Below are 20,000 nucleotides of genomic sequence, written 5' to 3'. Positions count from 1 at the left end.
AACCTCAAGGATACGTGTTCTCGATGAGGCATTGCGCCAACATGTCACTGCAAATGAAAAACTTACCCCCCACGTGTCTTTCAAAATCAAAAGTTGACCACGTTCATCACGACAAATGACTGAAAATAAAAGTCAAGTATCAATATGACTAACAGATTCACTGATCACTTGAATAGCTTTGAACAGGAGGCCATGACTAGGAGCGAACAATTCCCATATCAAGTCTATGTCAAGGTGTTTATTTTTAGACTACTTTTCCGCAAAAAAAAGAAGTGCATTTCCGGCTCGGTGACGCTATGACGTCAAGTTAGGTGCTTGTGATTGGTCATCGGGCTCCTTCCTGAGGGAGTCTCATTCGCGGGAAGTTCAAACTAAAAAGAAACACTGTGGTAGAAATATACGGCTGCTGTTCGCTCCAAGTCATGGCTCCAACTTTGAATGTATGTGTAAAGTAGACGTGACAAAGGGAAATGAAAGCTCCAAGCTTCATCTGTACGAAAGTGCAATTTGTTGTATAGTTACAAAACTAAGAGAAAGACTGAGCTATTGCCCATGTCGTACCATTGTGGCAGGCCTTCTCGTCTGATCCATCACCGCACTCACTGATTCCATTGCACTCGTGATATTTCCTTATGAAAGCACCGTTGGAGCACTGGAATAACTTACTTGTTTTCTTCAACTCAAAAAATACTGAAGAAAAAGACATGTCAGTAAAACTGAAACAGAATTGTGACACTCCTAGAGAAATGAGATGAAAAAAGAGAGGACAAACTTTCGGGTCCCAATTAAAAATCTATCGATCGTTTTCATCAATCTCAAGTTTGAGAAAAAGGATCGTGTTTTGTAAAGCTAAACATTGATATTAGCTGACATTTTATTCTTCAAAAATAATAAACTAACTGACTAAATAATTACGAAAGAAATCGATAAATGAATCAACGAATTCATTAATAAATAAATAATAAATTAATAAATCAGTGAAAAAACATGCTCGTATAATACAAAAAACAATCATTATAAGATTTACGAAATTTTCTTCGTATTTATACAAACAGGATTAACTTGAATTTCATGGATTAGATTAGTAATTAATTAATTAATTAATTAATGCAAAGTAAATGCAAATATATTGCGAGAGTTACCCATATGGCAAAATAAAAAAATCCTGGTATAGTTTTAGCATTAACCGTTGGTTTGATGTACGAACCTTTGCAGTTACTAACAGTTCCATTATCAGAAGGTCTTATATCTTGCCATGGTCGATGACATGGTACACAAGTTCCGAGAGCCTTGATCTTCAAGAGGCCATATTGAATAGACACGTGATACTTATAACATTTGACTACACCGAGCATGCACGTACAGTTAAAGCAAGCTCCCGCAAACCAGTTGCTACCATGCTCCTTCACAACGCCATTTTCATCGGTGCAAGCTGGTTGAGAAAGATTGGTGCAAGAAATGTTTTGGTTGATGCAAATGCACATAGATAAGCTGTTCTTAAGCCATATTTGTCCATTCATGTACGCTTTACCCTCTCCAGTCCAGCAGCCATTGTGAGTCTTACGACAACTGACTTGTAGGCCAGGCATACATTTGCAGGTGATCAGCGGATTTGGTTCCCATGTCTTGTAAACTTCGTATATGTTTCCGTCTTTGTCTTTACAGCCTAAAGTAGAAAAACTGTTGTTTTGACTTGCGTTAATGGGCTCTCAATGGAGCCTTCTTGTGAAATGACTCCGCACGCGCCTCCAGTGTCACAATATTATTTGGATTGTTTCGTCACCAATTTTCCCTTACAAAGACCACGTGAAAATTAAATTGAGTTGAAATGAGATCAAAGGGTACCTTAAGACATAGTGTCAAACTTGGCCACGAAACCGAAGCAAGTTGTCCACCATATTGGCGGCGGGTCTAAAACACAGGTCACATTCCACAGGTCACTCGTTGCAGGTCATTGTTTTATGTTTTGGAAAGTAACCAAAACCCTCAATTTGGCTAACCCTAGGCCTAAGGTTGGTTTTTAGGCCTAGGGTTAGCCAAATTGAGGGTTTTGGGTTACTTTCAACAAGGTAAAACAATGACCTATATTGAATTTGGACAATTCTTACACAGGAAACTGCAAAATTTCGTACAATTCGGAATTAAATGACTAGGTGTATTTTTTCCAATGGTGACTCAGAGATAAGTTGCTAACGAAAACTGCAATTTAGGGCACAAATGATGTAACGCTGGTAGCACTTTTTCTCCCCTCTACCTTCCAATGTTTATCCTCGATGACTCGGAATATGTACCAGTCTGTAAACTCAGCATTGTGTTGTAGCATTCTCGATTCCAGAGCCCTTCTCTTCAATAGACCACTTTCGATATATTAAAATTCAGCTTGCTGGTGAGGCTTAGTGAAAACAAACAAAAAAAAAAAAATAAACATGTTCATTCAGTTTCCTTTGTTTGTGTCCTCTAGGTCTCGCTGCCAAGATGAATTTTAATATATCGAAAGTGTTCTATTATCGTTATTTCCATTGTCGACGTTCAGCCTCATTAAGATGCTCGCCTTTTCAAGACAAAATGGCGGACGTTTGCTGAGAAGGATCGCGCTCTGATTGGTCATTTGTGGCACGTGGTACTAAATCCGGCCCTCTGATTGGCCAAGAGGTATAGAAGCCAGGAATACTACTCATCATTTGCGACGTAGAGGTTTGAGTATGTACGAGTTTTCAGTTATAAACAAGCACACTTAAAAAAAACCCTGACTCCCAGACTCAATGCGCGTACGCTGAACGGAAAACGTGGTCGTATTCCAATCTAAAGGTGGCTATTATGATAATATCTATCCGCTGGTTAAGTCACGCATTACCTTGTGTTCCAGCGCCACAATAACGCAAGCTACAGAAATGCCGTGATGCTGGGAACTGGCCAAACTTGTACACGAAGAACTTTCCGCAATTCCTGACTATGACATTGGTATACCAATAACAGCAGTTATCTTCGTTGGTGAAACAAATCATGCGCTTCACCTGCCCCTCCCCAACAGTAGGGTGATTGCCATTCAGCCAACCAGGAGACAGCGTACCGCAATGTAGTTTAGGAACGCATTTTGTTGGCATGACAGACCCTGCAGCGCCAATGAATCTGTACCAAGCCTGAGGTAGATTGGCATCACACTTCAGTGTGTGATAACTGAAGTAGTGAGCAGCTCTGTCATGCTCGTCTAGTTCCTTATAATTCACACATACTTCAGTTTTGTTGCCTGGAATAGAAGAAATGTTTGTGCTCAAGGATGCTTTTTAAATCGTGTCCTGAAGGGCAGCTTTTCTTTGCGGACTAGCTAATGAAAACTAATCGCTTTCAAGACGACACTGTACTGAACACGGAAACCTATGGGATATGATTTTCTTCCCCTTAACCCGGCCAATACGTGCGTGACCATAATCTAATTTCTTCTTTCAAAATCACCGCTACATCAAAGTCATGGGAATTAAGGAAAATAAAATTTCCTAATTTATAAGGGAATCCTCTATCTTAGTTTCAAGCAAAAGAAGAGCAAAAGAGAGAAAGAAGGGAAAAGGTGAAAGGGAAGGAAAGAGAACAGTTGAGAGAATAACTCGGAACATGCATTCCGATGTTAAACTTTTATAGGCTTTAGGAAACCCCTCCTTTAATACTTTGTGCATGGCTTTCACTTTGTACCTGTTGTTCTATTGTTTCTTTCCCCTGTAGATGATGATACTCCTAGAAAAAGAAATATGACCTTAATAACGTCATGGTACAGTTTGTCTCGACTTTCCGTACACTACGTCATAGACCTCTTTCATAATGGCGGCCAAATAAAATTTTCGTCTGTTTTAATGGAAATAAGCCTTTCTGGCCTCGCTACGACGAGCAAATCTCAAAAGAATATTTGTTTCAAAATGAGGGAAGTAGGTCTAATTAACATAAATACAAAAGAATTTAAATGAGCATAGCCAGTTAACTTCTAATTTTTAACTTCTGTTGTCAGTCTTCTCGAGTTTATTATTATGCCAATCAAACAGCCAGAGAGCTTTCGTATTTAAGCCGCAAAAAGGAGCAGAGAAGACGCCAGAGTAATGGGTCGGGGAACGCTTGTTTTGCCCCCTTGCCGCATTCCCCTCACGGCCTCAATAGCCTCATCATCCCAATCACCAGCGACACTGACGACTCCCGAACTGTTAATGAGTCTGAGATGTTATTTAAAAGCTGCCCCCAAATTGGAATGGACTCGTTTACAGTCCTTGCTATGATTGCGAAGGACTGAAACCAATTCAATTGCTAATGACTGTGTTTCATTGGTCCTGAAATTCCCCTATGGGGAGTGGTCAATATAGTATTATGTAGTATGTATGTAATACTCGGGCAGTTATTTCCATGTGAATGTCGTGTACTGTTATATTCCTCGTTCTTCAAAGAACCCGATAGTGGCCGGGTATTCTGCAGTTTGCAGTTACTCGCAACGTAATAGAGTATGCTTACGTATTACCTTCTATCCCATTTCCACAAACACGGAAGCCGGGGATAATACTAGGAATCGTGTCAAGTTTGTAAGCATAAAATCCGCTGCAATTTCTGACAAGCAAGGTGACAGATGATTTACAACAAAGCTGTCTCGCCGAGAAGCAAGCAGTGCGTGTAACTACTCCCTCATTCGCCTTTGGGTGTTCGCCCTGCATCCACGCTGGAATTGATGCACCACAGTCACTCGATGCTACGCATGTCGTGGCAATTTGACTCCCTGCTGAGCCATTAAATACAAACCAATCAGTGAGAGATCGGTCGCTGTAGGATATCGAATCATTGGAAAAAAATCTTGATCTGCTTGCTTCGCTAAGGGTGGTGTAGTTTACACATTCGTTTCCTGTGAGAATCAATTTCAAGCATTTTGTTAGTGGAGTAAGTATGTTTGAATCACAGCTGTTTTCACGTGTTTCTTCTTAGCATCGAAGTCGAGAATCGAGTCGTTTTATACACAAGATTATGCATGGTCGAGACTGAGTTGGGAATTAAACTAGGTTTTCGTATTAAGCTTTAAACTTTACCAAAAAAGTAGCTTTTAGATTCTACAAGCTAAGCTGGTCATCTCCAAACCCGGTTTCACCGGCCTTGGCACTAAAAAATAGGATTATTCACAGCCCAACTCCTGCCGAACCTTTCTTTAAGAATTCAAATTGCAAATCTCCGGGGGACCGATTAAAAATTACCGGGGCAACAAAGGGCTACCTAGCATAAGCTGTGAATCTATTGTAAGCCTTCAAATTTATGGACTCACCGTCGCTAATGCTGGCCAGAGTTTTCGAAGAATTGAGGAAAATCAAAATCCACAATGCGATCTGGAGGTCTTTGAGCATGATTTCTTGATCTGGGATGGTAAAGGTAGCGAGTAAAATAATTGTGAAAGCAGTGAACATGATGTTTCTTTATAACTTAGCAACTGCGCTGAGGGTGCGCCTAACCATATTCCGGCAGCTTTAAACGATTTCATACCTCTGGCATGGAATAAGATAGAAGACGGAAAGAGCATGAAACACACAACGAATCTGTAAGGTCATGTTACCCGCAACTCAAAACGCAAAGATTTGAAGTTCACTTGAAACCGCGAATTTGAATCTTTCGGCAGCTATACTTGACAATTTTCAAGGCCCTATGAACTCGGCAAATCAATTTTAATAAGGCTCTTGTGGCTCTTTGAGAAGGGAAACTGATCATGTTCATATCCAAGCTGTTATAGCTCTCACAAGTTAGAAATTAAACACAAAACGTGGCAAACATGAACAAACCAGAAGATAGCAGTTTCAGCTGTTTCGATGCTCAACAATTCGTTTCTCCTTTTCTTTTTACGAAACCGACAATACATTCTAATTATTGCTTACCATTTGTGAATACAGCTAATATGTAATATCCATTACGGAATTGAAGTATCCAGAACTAACGCTGTTGAGCCTCGTAAACTGGTCGGCAGCACCAGACTGAGTGTAGTGTTTGTTTCGGGATCGCAATATAATATTTAGATTACATAGCCGGGAAAAACTCATTATTGCAACAATGTTTTCATTTTGAATTAAAAAAACTAAATTTAGGCAAGCAGACATCCGCACCCCACGTCAACGAAAAAACAATTTGATTGGTTAAGCGAGCATCGTTTGTCCATAAATTTAAAGTTGAGTCCATAAGGAACTAAACATGATTCACAGGTGATACAATTAGGTTTTAAAATACCTTAGACTTTTAAAATACATTTCTTGACTGTGATGTTACAATGTAAGAAGTTTTGAACAATAATGCTTCGTTGAGTTAAATTCGACTTGCTTTAAAGCATCTAGATATTACATGCGGCTCTGCAGCTTAGGTAGCTATGCCCATTGCATACGAGTGGTCATCTTCATCTATGACCTGGCTTTTGCAGTGTGTTGGAACCAATAAATTGGACCGAGAATTGCAAATAAAAGAAAGAGAATACCAATGAATTTTGTTTATTTTAGCCTTGAAAAGTTTGGTCAAAAAAGTAGTTTTTTTTAATGACAAATTCTGATAAAAATTGTTTAGGTCACTGAAGGTATCAGTGTTAACTTCATGACGTCTGCATACTTGGACAAAAAATGATACCCGAGGTATCCATTACAAAATGATCTGAGGTCTATAAAGTGCGAATAGATCGTTTTAAGTCGGCGACAGAAAATACAAAAATCATCTACTTCACCGTGAGCGTTAAACGTATACAAATTTAAGAGACTATGAGGGTTTAGTATAAATACACAGGTGATTATACAAAATCGCGCGCTCTCATTGGCTCGCTATCTCGGATTATCAGCCGATAATCACCTCGACGGACAAAATGGCTGCCAGTAGTCGTTTTGCCACTGTAAGTGACAATGATTTTCGCGTTGAAATGTTTTTTTTTTCCCTTTTTTGAAATAATCAACTGTGTATTTATACTAAAACAATTATTCGCCTCAGGCTCAGTGATTATCGGTGAATATTCACCTCGACTTTGTCTCGGTGAATATTCACCGATAATCACTGAGCCTGAGGCGAATAATTGTTAAATAAACGAAAATCCATTATAATTGCGGAAGAATTAATCAAGTTGCAACTTCTGGCTATAACAACTTTATTGCAGCGAACATTTGTTTGAATCGGCGCGTTTCATCAAATTCAAAACTGGCACATTCTGTCAATTTCATGAAATGTTTAATTTTATTTTGTTCCGGGTTTCAGTTTTTCCATGTAATTCTCTGACTCACGGCAGGTAGTTTTAGTTATTATTCAGTTGTATTTAATGAATAAATTTCCTTTTATATCGTGTTTCACCTAATTTCACTTTTAATTGCTTTTATAAAAAACAAGGAAAACTACGAAGTTGTTAAAACTGGAAAACTGAAGAAAGATGGGAAATGATCAATGATTTACTTCTAAACTATTTTTTTTCATTATTTAAGGAAAAGTCATTAAAATAACAATACACGTGATATTGTTTTATTTTAAAAGATTCGCAACGTCAATTTTCTGCTGTGGTGTGCTGAATTCATGATGAAACAGAAAGCACTTTCTATTCTACTTTGCATGGAAGATGTTGTGAGCAGTATTGCTGTAAACTCTACAATTGTAGTTTGGCGCCGGACATCTCACATTACAAACCAGATTAAACAGATCACACACATTACCCTTGTCTGAACGATAACTGGCCCTTTAACCTTAAACGCCAGTATAATCTGATACAATCGTTTGAAAAATGATTCAATGCCTCTCGTTTTAGAGAAAAATAAAAGCGAAACACCTGGCAAACTGAATTCGTGCATTCAGTCAGAGGAAAGTGATCGTGTCTTAAAATTTCTGTTCTCATCTCAGTTAATATTTGCTCTGTAAAACGTGGGATATATGCTTATTTCAATTTGAGCTTTCATTTAAAAGAAAATGATTAAATTCTTCAGTTGAAAAAAATATATATAGGCTGTTAATCTGTTACTTTTTAAAAACCTCTATGATAAACATGCTTTGCTTGGCAGAGTTGGCAAACAAGGAAACATCTATTAAGCAGCATATGATAGACGAAGGTACATGATAAATAAAATGCACTTATTGGCAGTGAGGTTCGACATTTCGAGACCCACAAGTCTGTTGTGTTAACAAGTTTGTAAACTTCTCGATAAATGTAAGGAACGTATAAGGTGGGCGCCTACATTGGGTCGATTAAAGCAAGCACTATTAAATTGTTTTGTTCCAAATCTCACTAGGGAATTTTCTAAGTGTTCTTGCTTGTAATAAGAATCCAGCCGCACTAAGTTTCCCATGTCGGGAAAAAACTGATGAAACTCACCTCAGCTCCAGGGACGAGAAAATTAAATTGGAGAAGAACTAGAGAGAGACCTTGGTGATATTTCGTATTCAAATTATGAACGAAGTACTACTGTCGACAATCGACTCGTAGTCAAGTTAGCCAGAAAAAAACTGGTTTGGTGTCAATGGGAGGACAATAGAAGACTTCGAACCGCAAACAAGAATATTCAATAAAGTTAATAATGTGTCAGGGGCACCCAACGTCAAATATCTGTTCGGAAGAAGGTTTGAGATCTAGAATTTTCGGAACATTTGTTTTAAATTTCTTGCTTGCCTGCGTCTCCTAGGATTTTCGAACATCTGAAAAATGGTATAATTGCACCTTTTTAACGGATTCTTACCCTAAAAGGTCACCTAGAGTTTTCGGGAGCCTTTTTTCTGGCTGAAATTTTCGAAAAGGTAAGTTTTGATCCCTATATAATGTTTGGATCACTAGGCTAGGAAATTCGAACAGATGAAAGACTTTTAGGGGATAAAAATATGCCTATATCTACCGTTTAAATACTAAAATACGTTTAACAATGCTATTTTTAAGTGGTTTTGAACTATACTCTTGTTGGGTGCCCCTGATGTGTTATATGTATTTTTTACCTTAATTCAATGAATTCAAGGATTCCAATTCGCGGTCACCTTCCCTGGAGAGCGCTCCAGGGAACGGGAAGATGACACTTTGATAAACAACCAAAAAGAACCATACAGAACCGGAAAACGATACTCTGTAAATATCATATTGCCATTTAAGGCATAAAATTAGTCCTTGTTGACAAGAAAAACTATGGAAATACGGAAGCGAATCAAACATGTTAAACGAATCTTCCAATCCAACTACGTGCTTGATTTCTGCACCCAAGACATATACGGATCATCCAAGTTTCTTTGATATCGTTTAGGTGGCGGTTCCTTTGAGTGCATAGGGGTGTTATTATTGCTTCTGGGGATTTATGCTTAGTCAGAAGTAACTAGACCACAAAATTCACAATAGGAGTAGCCTGCGTAGCAAGCGTTTCTGTTCGAAAGAAGAGCTCCCGAACTATTTTCCACAAACTGGCCGCGCGAAAGTTGGGGCAAGAGACTTAGGGAACGCTTGCAAGAAGACCCCCTATTTTTGAAAAAACCCGTTCGCCCACGAACGGGGGCTTCTGATTGGTGCGGCACAGTCACAATTGACAGGTGATAAATTTTCGAGCAAAATGTTACTTGTTAGTTCTAGCGTGACAAAGACAATGGCGGAAGATGTGGAAGGTTTTGAACCGTGTGTTGAAGCTGAGCGAATCTGTTCTCTGTTTTGCATTGAAAAGGGAACAAGAACTGTCAATGCGCCATCTTTTTAACTGTATAGAAGCAATTTCCGTTTTGCCAACAGGATTCTAAAAAAGCTTAATTTTTCAGATGTTTGTCATGATCCGCGGAGTTCGAAATAAAAGAAACGAATAAAAAACTTCTCGAGTATCATCTTGATTTCTCCATTACAAAGCATCATACGCAATCAAGTAAGTGGTTTAGGTAAATTCTATGGGAATGACAGCCTGTGATTTAAATAAAAATCTGGACTACTTGGACGATATCCATCACAGGAAATTAAACATTATTTAAGCGTCAGCTGAAGCCGCTGTGGATAAGCGTGTCCATAATTCACTAAAAGCAAAAGATTTGTTCTTTAACAAAACTTTGGCAGCGCTTATTGTCAAGGGAAAGTTTGGCTTGGTCTGAAGTAAGCTTTCCGTTCGCTTGTAAAAGATACTTCGTATTTACGCAGGATGCATCAGGGGCACCCAATGTCAATTTTCGGAAAATATCTGTTCGGAAGACGATGTGAGATTTATAATTTTCGGAACATTTCTTGTAAAATGTCTTGCTTTCCTGCCTCTCCTAGGATTTTCGAACATCTGAAAAATGGTATAATTGCTCAAATTTAACGGCTTTTTACCCTAAAAAGGTCACCTAGAATTTTCGGGAGCCTTTTTTCTGGCTAAAATTTTCGAAAAGGTACGTTTTGATCCCTATAATTTTCGGTTCACTAGACTTTTAGCTAGGAATCCGAACAGATGAAAATTTTTTAGGGGATAAAAATATGCCTATATCCACCGTTTAAATACCAAAATAAGTTTAACAATGCTATGTTTAAGTGGTTTTGAACTATATTCTCGTTGGGTGCCCCTGATGAATTAATAACATGCCTGCGAACCACCAGAATCATCATATCTGTCAGGGGCACCCAACGAGAATATAGTTCAAAACCACTTAAACATAGTATTGTCAAACGTATTTTAGTATTTAAACGGTAGATATAGGCATATTTTTATCCCTTAAAAATTTTTCATTTGTTCGGATTTTCTAGCAGAAAGTCTAGTGATCCGAAAATTATAGAGATTAAAACTTACCTCTTTGAAATTTTCAGCCAGAAAAAATGCTCTCGAAAATTCTAGGTGACCTTTTTAGGGTAAAAATCCGTTAAAAATGGGCAATTATACCATCTCTTAGATGTTCGAAAATCCTAGGACAGGCAGGCAAGCAAGAAATTTTACAACAAATGTTCCGAAAATTCTAGATCTCAAATCGTCGTGCGAACAGATATTTTCCGAAAATTGACGTTGGGTGCCCCTGATCTGTGTCAGGATCAAGGAAATAAACTGTATGGTATTTGCCAAATTCAAGTTATCCGCTTACCTTTCCCAATATAAGCCTCTTCAGTCCTATATCATGAACTGAGCCTGACAAGATGAAGACAATTACGCAGCTGCCCTGTCAATTAAATCTTCTCTCACTTTGAGAAGAAAGCGGCTCCTTTGCACAAAGTCATGCGATTTTTTTGAGCATGTTTTTTTCTTTTTCTATTTCATCTACGACTTCGTGACGATTTGACCAAAAACGTACTACGGATTATCAAACAAGCGAGGAGGTTTTCCTGTAATTTCCAGGAGATTTAGTTCGATTCATTTCGTCAACCACTTTGCACCAAGAAATCGCCAGCAAGTCGCCCTGAAATCGCCGCTAATTAAAAATCGCAACTGAAACCTCTTTGAATGGTTTCAAGGTCTGCTGTGGTGGAGTTTTGCATTGAGCGGCCTTACTGCCCATCGAACTCTGTACGAGTTATGTTCCTAAATTTGGTATTTTACGAGCGCACGGGTTTCTTACACGTTCTAAAAATTGGCTGTTGTTTTCTATGGTTTAAACAAATTATTGGCTAATAACAGATAATCAATCAGCGCGTGTCAAGAAAAGGTGGGCGTTTTTCAAAAATAGGGGGTCTTCTTGCAAGCGTTCCCTCAGTCTCTTGCCCCAACTTTCGCGCGGCCAGTTGTGGAAAATCGTTTGGGAGCTCTTCTTTCGAACAGGAACGCTTGCTACGCAGGCTACAATAGGAGAGGGGTAGCGGCAGGCATGATAAAAGGGGCCTTAATGATAAAAATAATTGTATTCTACTTTCCCTCGTGCAATTTTAGAAGGTTGGTGTTAATAAAACCAAAGTAATTCCCGCAAAACTACTCGCATTCCTGTCAAAGTCCAATGCATTTACGCAACAGGCCCATTGTGGCCTCCTCAGTTCTTGCACCGTGAACACTGCGAGATGTTTTGTGGGAGTTGCGGGGCAAGAATCCTTCATGGACTTTTGCCCATACTTTAGTAACCAACAGTTTTGCAAAAGCTCCACTTCGCGCAAGGGTTACATATTGCTCAAAATTACACAACAAGTGTCTCAGCTGGCGTTCAAAACGAGCCTGAAGACGAAAACGATGCCTCACTGTGAAATTCTGGTCTTGAGTACAGAGAATCTGGCCTTTCATCACTGCGTGACTGTCTCAACCTTGTGCTCTTTATGCGATCTGAAAACATGAGCTCCGAGCTGCCGAAGTAAAGCGAGTACTGTTTTGCCAAATCTGATAGCTATAGACAACAACTGGCCTTGCAACATCCCTCTGTATACATGGCAAGTTCCGCTAAAGCAATAGCCTGCAAAGAAACTTGAGAAGTGTCATTATCTCCTTCCTCTTTCAAGAGCCTAATGTTTCTGACTCGATTGTAAAGGGCAGTCAGACATGATGCGTGGTAGTAAGCACTTCAGGTGGATGATTTGACGAAGTTAAGGGTAATTGGAACCATGATTACATTACGAAAACCTACAGTAGATTTGAAGGATCGCCTCCTTGCTCAAATACCAGAGTTTTGTGCATATAACGAAGGAATGACTATGACAATGAGGCTATGCACCTCGCTAAAGCTGCGATGCTTGAATGGAAAGAGGTATTTGCTAAGACGCAGTGCTTTAATGGCACATTTGATGCCAACTGTCAGCGCTCGGCAGTACCCGACCTACTTCTGGCGCTTGTGAACATGATACTAGAGGGATCGGGCGTAATGAGAAAAATGAGGAAGATGCGATGGGTATGAACGTAGGTGTAATGCTTTCCCAGCTGTTGCTCTTTAATGCCGTAAAACGTCACAGGAAGCCGCAGTCTGATGCCACATCAACCAGACATGACCCGAAGAGCCTCCATTACCAGTCTATCTGGGACTACTAGTCCACGCAAAAACCAGAAAGAAAACTTTAGTAGGTAAGCTCTTCAGATTAGGACTATCCATTTCATACGGCCGAGCGATGAAAATCTCAGCGGATTAAGGGAACAGTGTCTGTGCACAATTTGAAAAGGACGGTGGGGTGTGTCCCTCAGAGTTAAAAAAGTCACTTTTTGCTGCTGGAAGTGTGGACAACATTGACCACAACCCACGCATTAGCGCATTAGTCCAGGCAGACATCACAACCCTTTGAAGGGCAGATGCTATACTGAAGGCAGCCCACATCTTCAGATCTCGCTATGCACCTCAATGAGTGAGTGCATGCGCACTGTATATCTTACAGCGTCGAGCATACAAAGCTAGTACTAGTGGAAATAGGTAACCTGAGGATTTTACCACTTGGTTGCGAAAGTATTGTGAATTACGTCCCCAATTTCTTTTCTGGACAGCTGCACTTGAACTTGAACTACTAGTTCTAGAATTTTTCAGGTCTAATATAGCGGGTAATTTTTACCTATATGTACATATTCTTAGCCAGATTGTCCCTTGGATGTTTGTTCTTAGTCTACTATTCAAGATGGCTTCCCATTCACATCAGAGATCTCGTCAACCTGAAAGAGAGGAACCCATCAGTATACGCGGCGTTCCAACAAGGGAAGTTCGTTGTGCAGATATCTCAGCACATATTCTTGGAAATAACTCTAGACCACAACCACGAAGAAGAGAAGGAGATGATTAAAGGGGAGGGTGGAGCAGTAGTACTAACGGAAAGTCCCGCAGCCCTAAGACGGTGGATGATAGCAGGACCCGAAATAGCAAGAGCAGTGAGAGAATGCGGGACAAACTTTTGTCAAAAGAAATTAAAATTCGCATCGACTTTACCATGGACTCCTGACTTTACGGAATGCCGCCGCGAATGCTTTGAAAAAACCTTTACTGAAAAATTAGCTGATCTGGGCTGGGCTTGTTCTCAAAGATTTATGCTTCTATACGGTATCGGTCACTTTTCCTAATCCAAACTCGAATTCTTTCCCGATAAAAACTTCAATAAGCTGTAATTGGGGGTCCAAATCCGTGAAAGGCGACTAAATCCGGATTTAGTCCCCTAGGGAATGGGAGTCCAAATCTAGGGGGCGAGGAGGGGAATGCAAATTCGCTAGGACACCGGAAACGTCCGACCTCCCGCCGCCGGAATTTATAATTACGAATGTCCGTGAACGAAATCTTCCCTGTGTGTCCTATGTGATCCCCTAGCTCATTCCAATTAGCTGCTCTTGCAAACCTGTTTTCAAGATAAGGAAAAAAAAAGGAATTAGTTGAAAAAGGTCTTTCTTTGAGATAGAATTCAAGTGCGAGTTGTTTAAGCACCAAATCCCCAACCTCCCTACCTGAGTGGTTTCAGCTTTGATGTCATGTGCTTTTTGCGTGACTCGCGACCTGCGTGATTGTGTTCGGTCTCTGATAACCCGTGGAACGTAATAGATATCAGGTAAATATTCCACTTGTATTAATTGTGAATTTTTCTTTTTGTATTTGCTGGAAGACTGCGAACCTCATTGTCTACACCTTAAATCCGAAAACCCCCTTGGAAAGTGGCCATCATCAACCCGGTACAATGTTTATTGTTCAGGATATTCATTCAGGATTCACTTGCTTCATTGCTGTTTGCCACAGAAGTTAGTGAGGTTTGTAGGGATCATTTGGTTTGTTCGTGATGTGCGATTGCTGGTGGAGGTGCAGGACGAATAAAAGGAGCTCAATGAGAGCTAGAGATCGTTTGTTTTCGTCCACCAACATGGCGGTGATGACGTAACGTCATACAGAACTGGTTCATGTCATGACATGATATCATGATCAATCTTTTAAGGACGGTCCCTACTAATTCAAAGGTATTTTTGCGCGGTTTACTGAATATGCGGGGAAAGCAGATCTTAACAAGTAGAAAAAAAATTGGGGGTAACAACACATTTTTCAACAATGATTAATCAACAATATTAAAATACAAAGTAATGACTGTATGGCGTTCTTTTGCAAATTGAAGCTTAATTATCTCTGAAAAATGCATGGTTACCCCCAATTTTCTTTTTGGATACCAAGAGCACTTGCTAAGTTCTGCTTTATCCGAATAGGTTTGAACCGCGCAAGAATATTCCTGTATTAATAAGCACCGCCTATAGGAAATCTGAGTGTCTTGAGATGCGCAGAACATATGCGCAATAACAATAGTAGGCACCTTCCTTAAAAATGTTTTTTGCATCTGCTAAAATAATTAATATTGTCACAGCATGGATGGATTTTTCTTGAGCATTTTAGCATTCTGTGGGAATCAAAGAAATTGGCTAGGAATACTGTCTGTCTTTGTTTTGTGGTTAGGATTGGAGAGTAAAGAATATGACTGTGTTATAGCTACGTTGTAAATTTTTTTCTTGCTTTAAAAGTTTTCAAATCAGTTCACTTTAGATTTTTTTTCATCTAGTATCATTATCATAATCCGAATAAAGGAAAAATCAACATTGAACTTATATTTAGCTACTGTAGTTTGAAAATGTATAATCCAAGGAAAATTTTGAACTACAACTTCATTAGTAAGCATCACCAATAGGAAACCAGAGTATCTAGAGATGTGCAGAACGTATGCGCAATAATTAACAGTGGTAGTCACCGTCCTTAAAAGTTTTCAAATCTGTTTAATTTAGATTTTTTTTCATCTAATATCATTATCATAAATATCCGAACTTATACATTGTATATAATCCAAGGAAAAATGTGAACTGCAACTGCTTGATTGCTCTCATATTCCGTATTCTGGCCTTGCATAAAAGCCTGAGCTGAATGGCTCTCAAGGAGATTCATCTTTGAGCCTGGCATCTCACGATGTCTGACATTGTTACCTTAGGGTTGAGTGTTGCTGTTAGTTATACAATCAGGCAAACCCATTCGACATTTCATGTGATTAAGCACACTAAAAATTAAGGTAAGGAATTAAGGCATGGCCCTTTTACTGTCATCATTTTATTTCATCATATCTTGAAGACAAAACACCATTACCATATTTCCCTTGGAGATTAAAGTGCTACTAAGATGAAAATTTTTGGTTTTCTTTTCAGATTTTTTTCAATTAAGTCAATATGTTCAAAATAATACAATGCATTTGGAACGATAGAAGTGAGATAAGTCGGGAAATAGCCAGCCAAAAACCGCTAAAAATCTGTCCGCCAGTACGCGCACGGCATTGGAGAAGCTTGCGATTATTTTGTAAGCGGTCTTCACGCAAGACTTGGCTTGTGACATCATACATGCATCGCTTCATGGCGTTTGACAAAGTGAACAAGTCGATCAAGGAGTAATGTATATAATATCAGCAAAAAGCAACTTGGCGATCTCTCATAGATGGCATGGGAAATTAGCCACCTTTATTTTGAGCGTTGCGCGTATGATGTCAGACCCCAGGCGATCCAGCTAGACCCAACCCTTTTCCTCGCTCACGCTCATTTGCTGTTCGAGTAATGGTGGACAGCAAAAACCAAAAAACTACGTTACAATAATCATACTTCCCGTGGGAATTAAATTTTTGAGATACAAATTGGCATGATACCTATTTTAATAGTATGTGTATTTTCAAAATCTAAAGAAAAAACGACATGCAAAATTTTCTTTGTAGTGGCAATTTAAGGAGGCTCAAAGTGGGTAAATTCTACGAATTTGGACAATGTGCGAGCTTTTAAGGCATGCGAGGCATGCGAGCCATGGCTGCGAGTCATGCGAGCCAAGATGGCGAGACAACATGCAAATCACACAGTTATTGAAAGCTAACCATTTTAAAATGGGTGCTTATATACTTAATAACAGTTTATCAGCACTATTTAAAATGGGTGCGTAGACTTAAATGCAAAATTTGCATGGCTCGCAAATTGTGCAGCACCAAATTCGACAGGTAACAGTGGGTCTCCAATAAAAAACTTAATTCAAAAGGATTACAAGACTGTCGGGTTTCATGCAGTAGGGAAATGTTTTTGATATTTGACTACCGGTACTGGTAATACTATTGTCGGGCAATTTTTTAAGGGTAAAATACTGTAGTTTATCTGATGATGCATCATACTGCTTTTATTATCTTGGCATCAGTCTGGTCCTAAGGTCCCATCACTAAACATGGTAATAATTTAAGTTTCTGTTACCATAGGCAGCCCAAGTTTGCGTCACTACAGACAGCCGTTGAGAATTTAAACGTGTTATAAGACTTTGTATGGGAAATCAAATACTGTTGATTATAAAGCCTAAAAAATGCTCAATTTAACTTTCATTCAATAAAATGACGTGAGCTTGGGCTGCCCATGCTGTTACATGCAACAGAAAGTCCATTTGCCATCTTCTTTGGGACAAATCCTAACAGGGGAAAGAAATGGTGGGTTAAGCAAAGACCTTTCTGGGAAGAGTTAAGGTAAAATAAATTGAAAATGAAGCAACTACTTTTAACTTTATGAAGAGGTGAAAAATGTTAATTTTTCATTAATTTTGTGATTCAATTCTCAGGCCAATATCTAACAGTCACTCACTATGCAATGCAGTTCCATTTGGCGAAAGATGTTGACTGTGGAGCCAGTGATATTTTTTTATTCATATGGCTTGCTGATGAATGTCCCAATTTATCAGCAATATGTCTACTTTCGGCTGAGTGAGGAAAGAGGTTTTCCATATAGCTTTCAAGAACAAAAGTCAGGTTGTGGTTCAAAGACTTTGAATGATTCTATGGAGAAGCTGGAGAAGGAGGTAGAGACCAATAAATATTAATTTTATCCTGTTTGCTGCAGGGCTGTGCTCTAGCAGTGCCCCTTGTTCCCCAGTGACTCATAATATACCATTATTTTTACCTTTGGGTGACAAAGACATCCTACATTTGTACAAAAATTAGCAGCCAGGCACCCTAGATTTCAAAATTTTAGAGCTTTGGCCTCCCTAAAAAATCTCTTAAAGCACTTTAGTGAGCCTGTACTGCAAATTACAAGGGAAATTATATGTGATTTTAATCACACATAATTGCTGGTGAGCCTTAGTGAGGCAACAGCCTATTCTTGATATTAGCGAAAAAATCAAAATTTGTGGGATGTAAGATCGAAAGCATGCGCAGTCGATTGTGTCGTTATCATGTCTATAATCCAGGGTATTGATACCCGTGATGACGTCATGTGCACGTATCTTACCGCCTCACAGCCTTCGAGTCCGTCGAGTACTTTTCCAGTGGGCCGTCATTGATCATCACTCAAATTGTTCTTCACCATCTTCAACCGTTGAGCGAAGAGAAAATTAGTTCTCGAGCTAGACCACGAAAAGTCGTCCTTCTTTCCTCACAGCCACGCACGACGGATGAAATTATCATTTTATGCAAATTAGTGGTAAAAACGAGGCGTGCCATGCAATCGCACGCTCTACTATGTCAAAGAAAAATAAGACTGCTCGCAGTCTATTTTCAAGCATGACAATAAATTTCAATTGACTCAACTACACGCAGCACTTCTCACAAGGTAACTTGTTTGCTGAAAAGGGGCCAGAAATTTCAGAAGAGTTTAAATTCAAAGAATGAACTGGCATACCATTGTTTTGAAATTATATTGTCCCTTTGCTCATAAAATAGTAACGCCTACCACATAGGCTAAAGATATGCACACCTTTCTTCGCTCTTTCTGATCAATACTTTCACACACATTTCTGGTACCCTCTTGCTTAAAAAATTTGCAGCTGTTTAAAAAAAAAATATCAGTCACTGCTCCCAGTTTCCATGCCAGCACTCCCTTTCACACTGAAACTTCTGGTAATAATAATATTATTAGTGATATGAAGTGCACAATATGGATTTAAAAAAAGTGTTCTTGACTTCCTTGTTGAGGTAACTTTTATTTTAATTGGTAATAGCCATAAAAAAGTATGTTAAGTTGATGCTGTCAAAACCTTTTGCCCTGTTCGGGTGTATTAAAGAATCCCTTCTTTTTCTTCTTACATGAAATTGAGCCATGAAGTGGTGACAAGGCGACAACAAATGATTAAAGCTAAAAAACACCAAATGACAATCATGCTAACACACACTCATCAGCCATAAATGTGACAAAATGTCCCCTACCTTCCCCTTGGTTGTTTCAATCATGCCAACAAATCAAATTAAATAAATGGTATAAATGTTAATAATTATCTACCAATCAGAATCAACAGTCATAAACTTGACTGTAAACATGACATGGAAGTCAGAGATTTGTAGGGACTGAAACCAGAAATTTTTTGTCTCTCACTGATTGCCGTTTGTTGTTGCTGCTTCCTGGCTAAATTTCACCCAAGAAGAAAAAGAAGAAAGAAAATCCTCTGGGACTAGGGTACACAGGCTCTTGTTAAGACTTAGGCTTGGGGTTTTCAACGAAATTTAATCCTTCGGTTCCCAGGATCAAAATATTCATTCTCCCACCTAGTACCATAGAGTACTTTGTTGGGTCCAAGTCATGTGAATTTGGTGTTATATCACAATCACACCTCTTAAGCTGATAATAATCTTCATTCTCAATACCCATCTAACTGACATTTCATGGAAATTGTGCAGAGAATCTACATACCGAGCACTTCTGGGAGTCAAAAGGTAAAATTTGGTGACTTGTTAGAGCAGAGTAACTGACTGCTGTTGTTGTCAAAATGAGTTAATTTAAAAATAATTTAATCAACTAGGTTTGAAAGAAATTATGTCTTTATATTAAATATTTACTTCAATTTAGGAAAAAAGTAGCTGACTTTTTGGAGTGAATAACACTTTTTGGTACTTAATGAAACCACTTTAGGCTCATGAGAAATCAAAAAATCAAGAGAAGGAAAACAAGTTATGAATATATTGTTTATCATTCTGTAACACTTATTAAAGGGGCTATGTCATGCAAAATGATGTAATTTCGTGACATCCAAAATGCCCAAAAAGACTGCAACATTGCAATATAACCACTTACATGTAAAACCATTGACCAACACAAAAGAAATACCACAAAAGGAAAGAGAATCATGGATGGACACAAAGGGACAAGATTCAGAGACGGAGTGCATTTGGTTAAATTATCTTGAAAAAAGTCGGCCCGACGTTTTTCAAGTTTTTGGCAAATCGCTTGAAA

The 20,000-nt window shown here is 38.9% G+C and overlaps 2 protein-coding genes across 4 annotated transcripts in view; one reads left to right on the top strand and one right to left on the bottom strand.

Moving 5' to 3' along the window:
* The window catches only part of LOC138006411 (uncharacterized), a 35,409-nt gene extending 26,950 nt beyond the window's left edge, over positions 1–8,459 (bottom strand). The window contains exons 1-8 of one of the 2 annotated variants that reach the window (XM_068852714.1): positions 8,327–8,459; positions 5,282–5,371; positions 4,496–4,870; positions 3,688–3,729; positions 2,855–3,247; positions 1,208–1,666; positions 562–690; positions 67–119 (exon numbers count right to left, since the gene is read on the bottom strand). In XM_068852714.1, the coding sequence (XP_068708815.1) occupies positions 67–119; positions 562–690; positions 1,208–1,666; positions 2,855–3,247; positions 3,688–3,729; positions 4,496–4,870; positions 5,282–5,360 (1,530 nt within the window). In that variant the 5' untranslated portion in view covers positions 5,361–5,371; positions 8,327–8,459. Of the gene's footprint in view, positions 1–66; positions 120–561; positions 691–1,207; positions 1,667–2,854; positions 3,248–3,687; positions 3,730–4,495; positions 4,871–5,281; positions 5,372–5,882; positions 6,104–8,326 lie in introns of those variants that run through there. The other variant, XM_068852713.1, reaches the window with a different exon arrangement.
* Positions 8,460–14,249: 5,790 nt separating this feature from the next.
* The window catches only part of LOC138006403 (proton-coupled folate transporter-like), a 20,084-nt gene continuing 14,333 nt past the window's right edge, over positions 14,250–20,000 (top strand). Inside the window, exons 1-3 of one of the 2 annotated variants that reach the window (XM_068852701.1) lie at positions 14,281–14,353; positions 14,495–14,549; positions 17,398–17,634. In XM_068852701.1, coding sequence (XP_068708802.1) covers positions 17,422–17,634 — 213 coding nt within the window. In that variant the 5' untranslated portion in view covers positions 14,281–14,353; positions 14,495–14,549; positions 17,398–17,421. Of the gene's footprint in view, positions 14,354–14,494; positions 14,550–17,397; positions 17,635–20,000 lie in introns of both variants that reach the window. The other variant, XM_068852702.1, reaches the window with a different exon arrangement.

The sequence above is a fragment of the Montipora foliosa genome, chromosome 6, assembly GCF_036669935.1.
Source record: "Montipora foliosa isolate CH-2021 chromosome 6, ASM3666993v2, whole genome shotgun sequence".
In the NCBI taxonomy this organism is placed as follows: domain Eukaryota; kingdom Metazoa; phylum Cnidaria; class Anthozoa; order Scleractinia; family Acroporidae; genus Montipora; species Montipora foliosa.
This window is presented reverse-complemented; position numbering and strand designations above follow the sequence as displayed.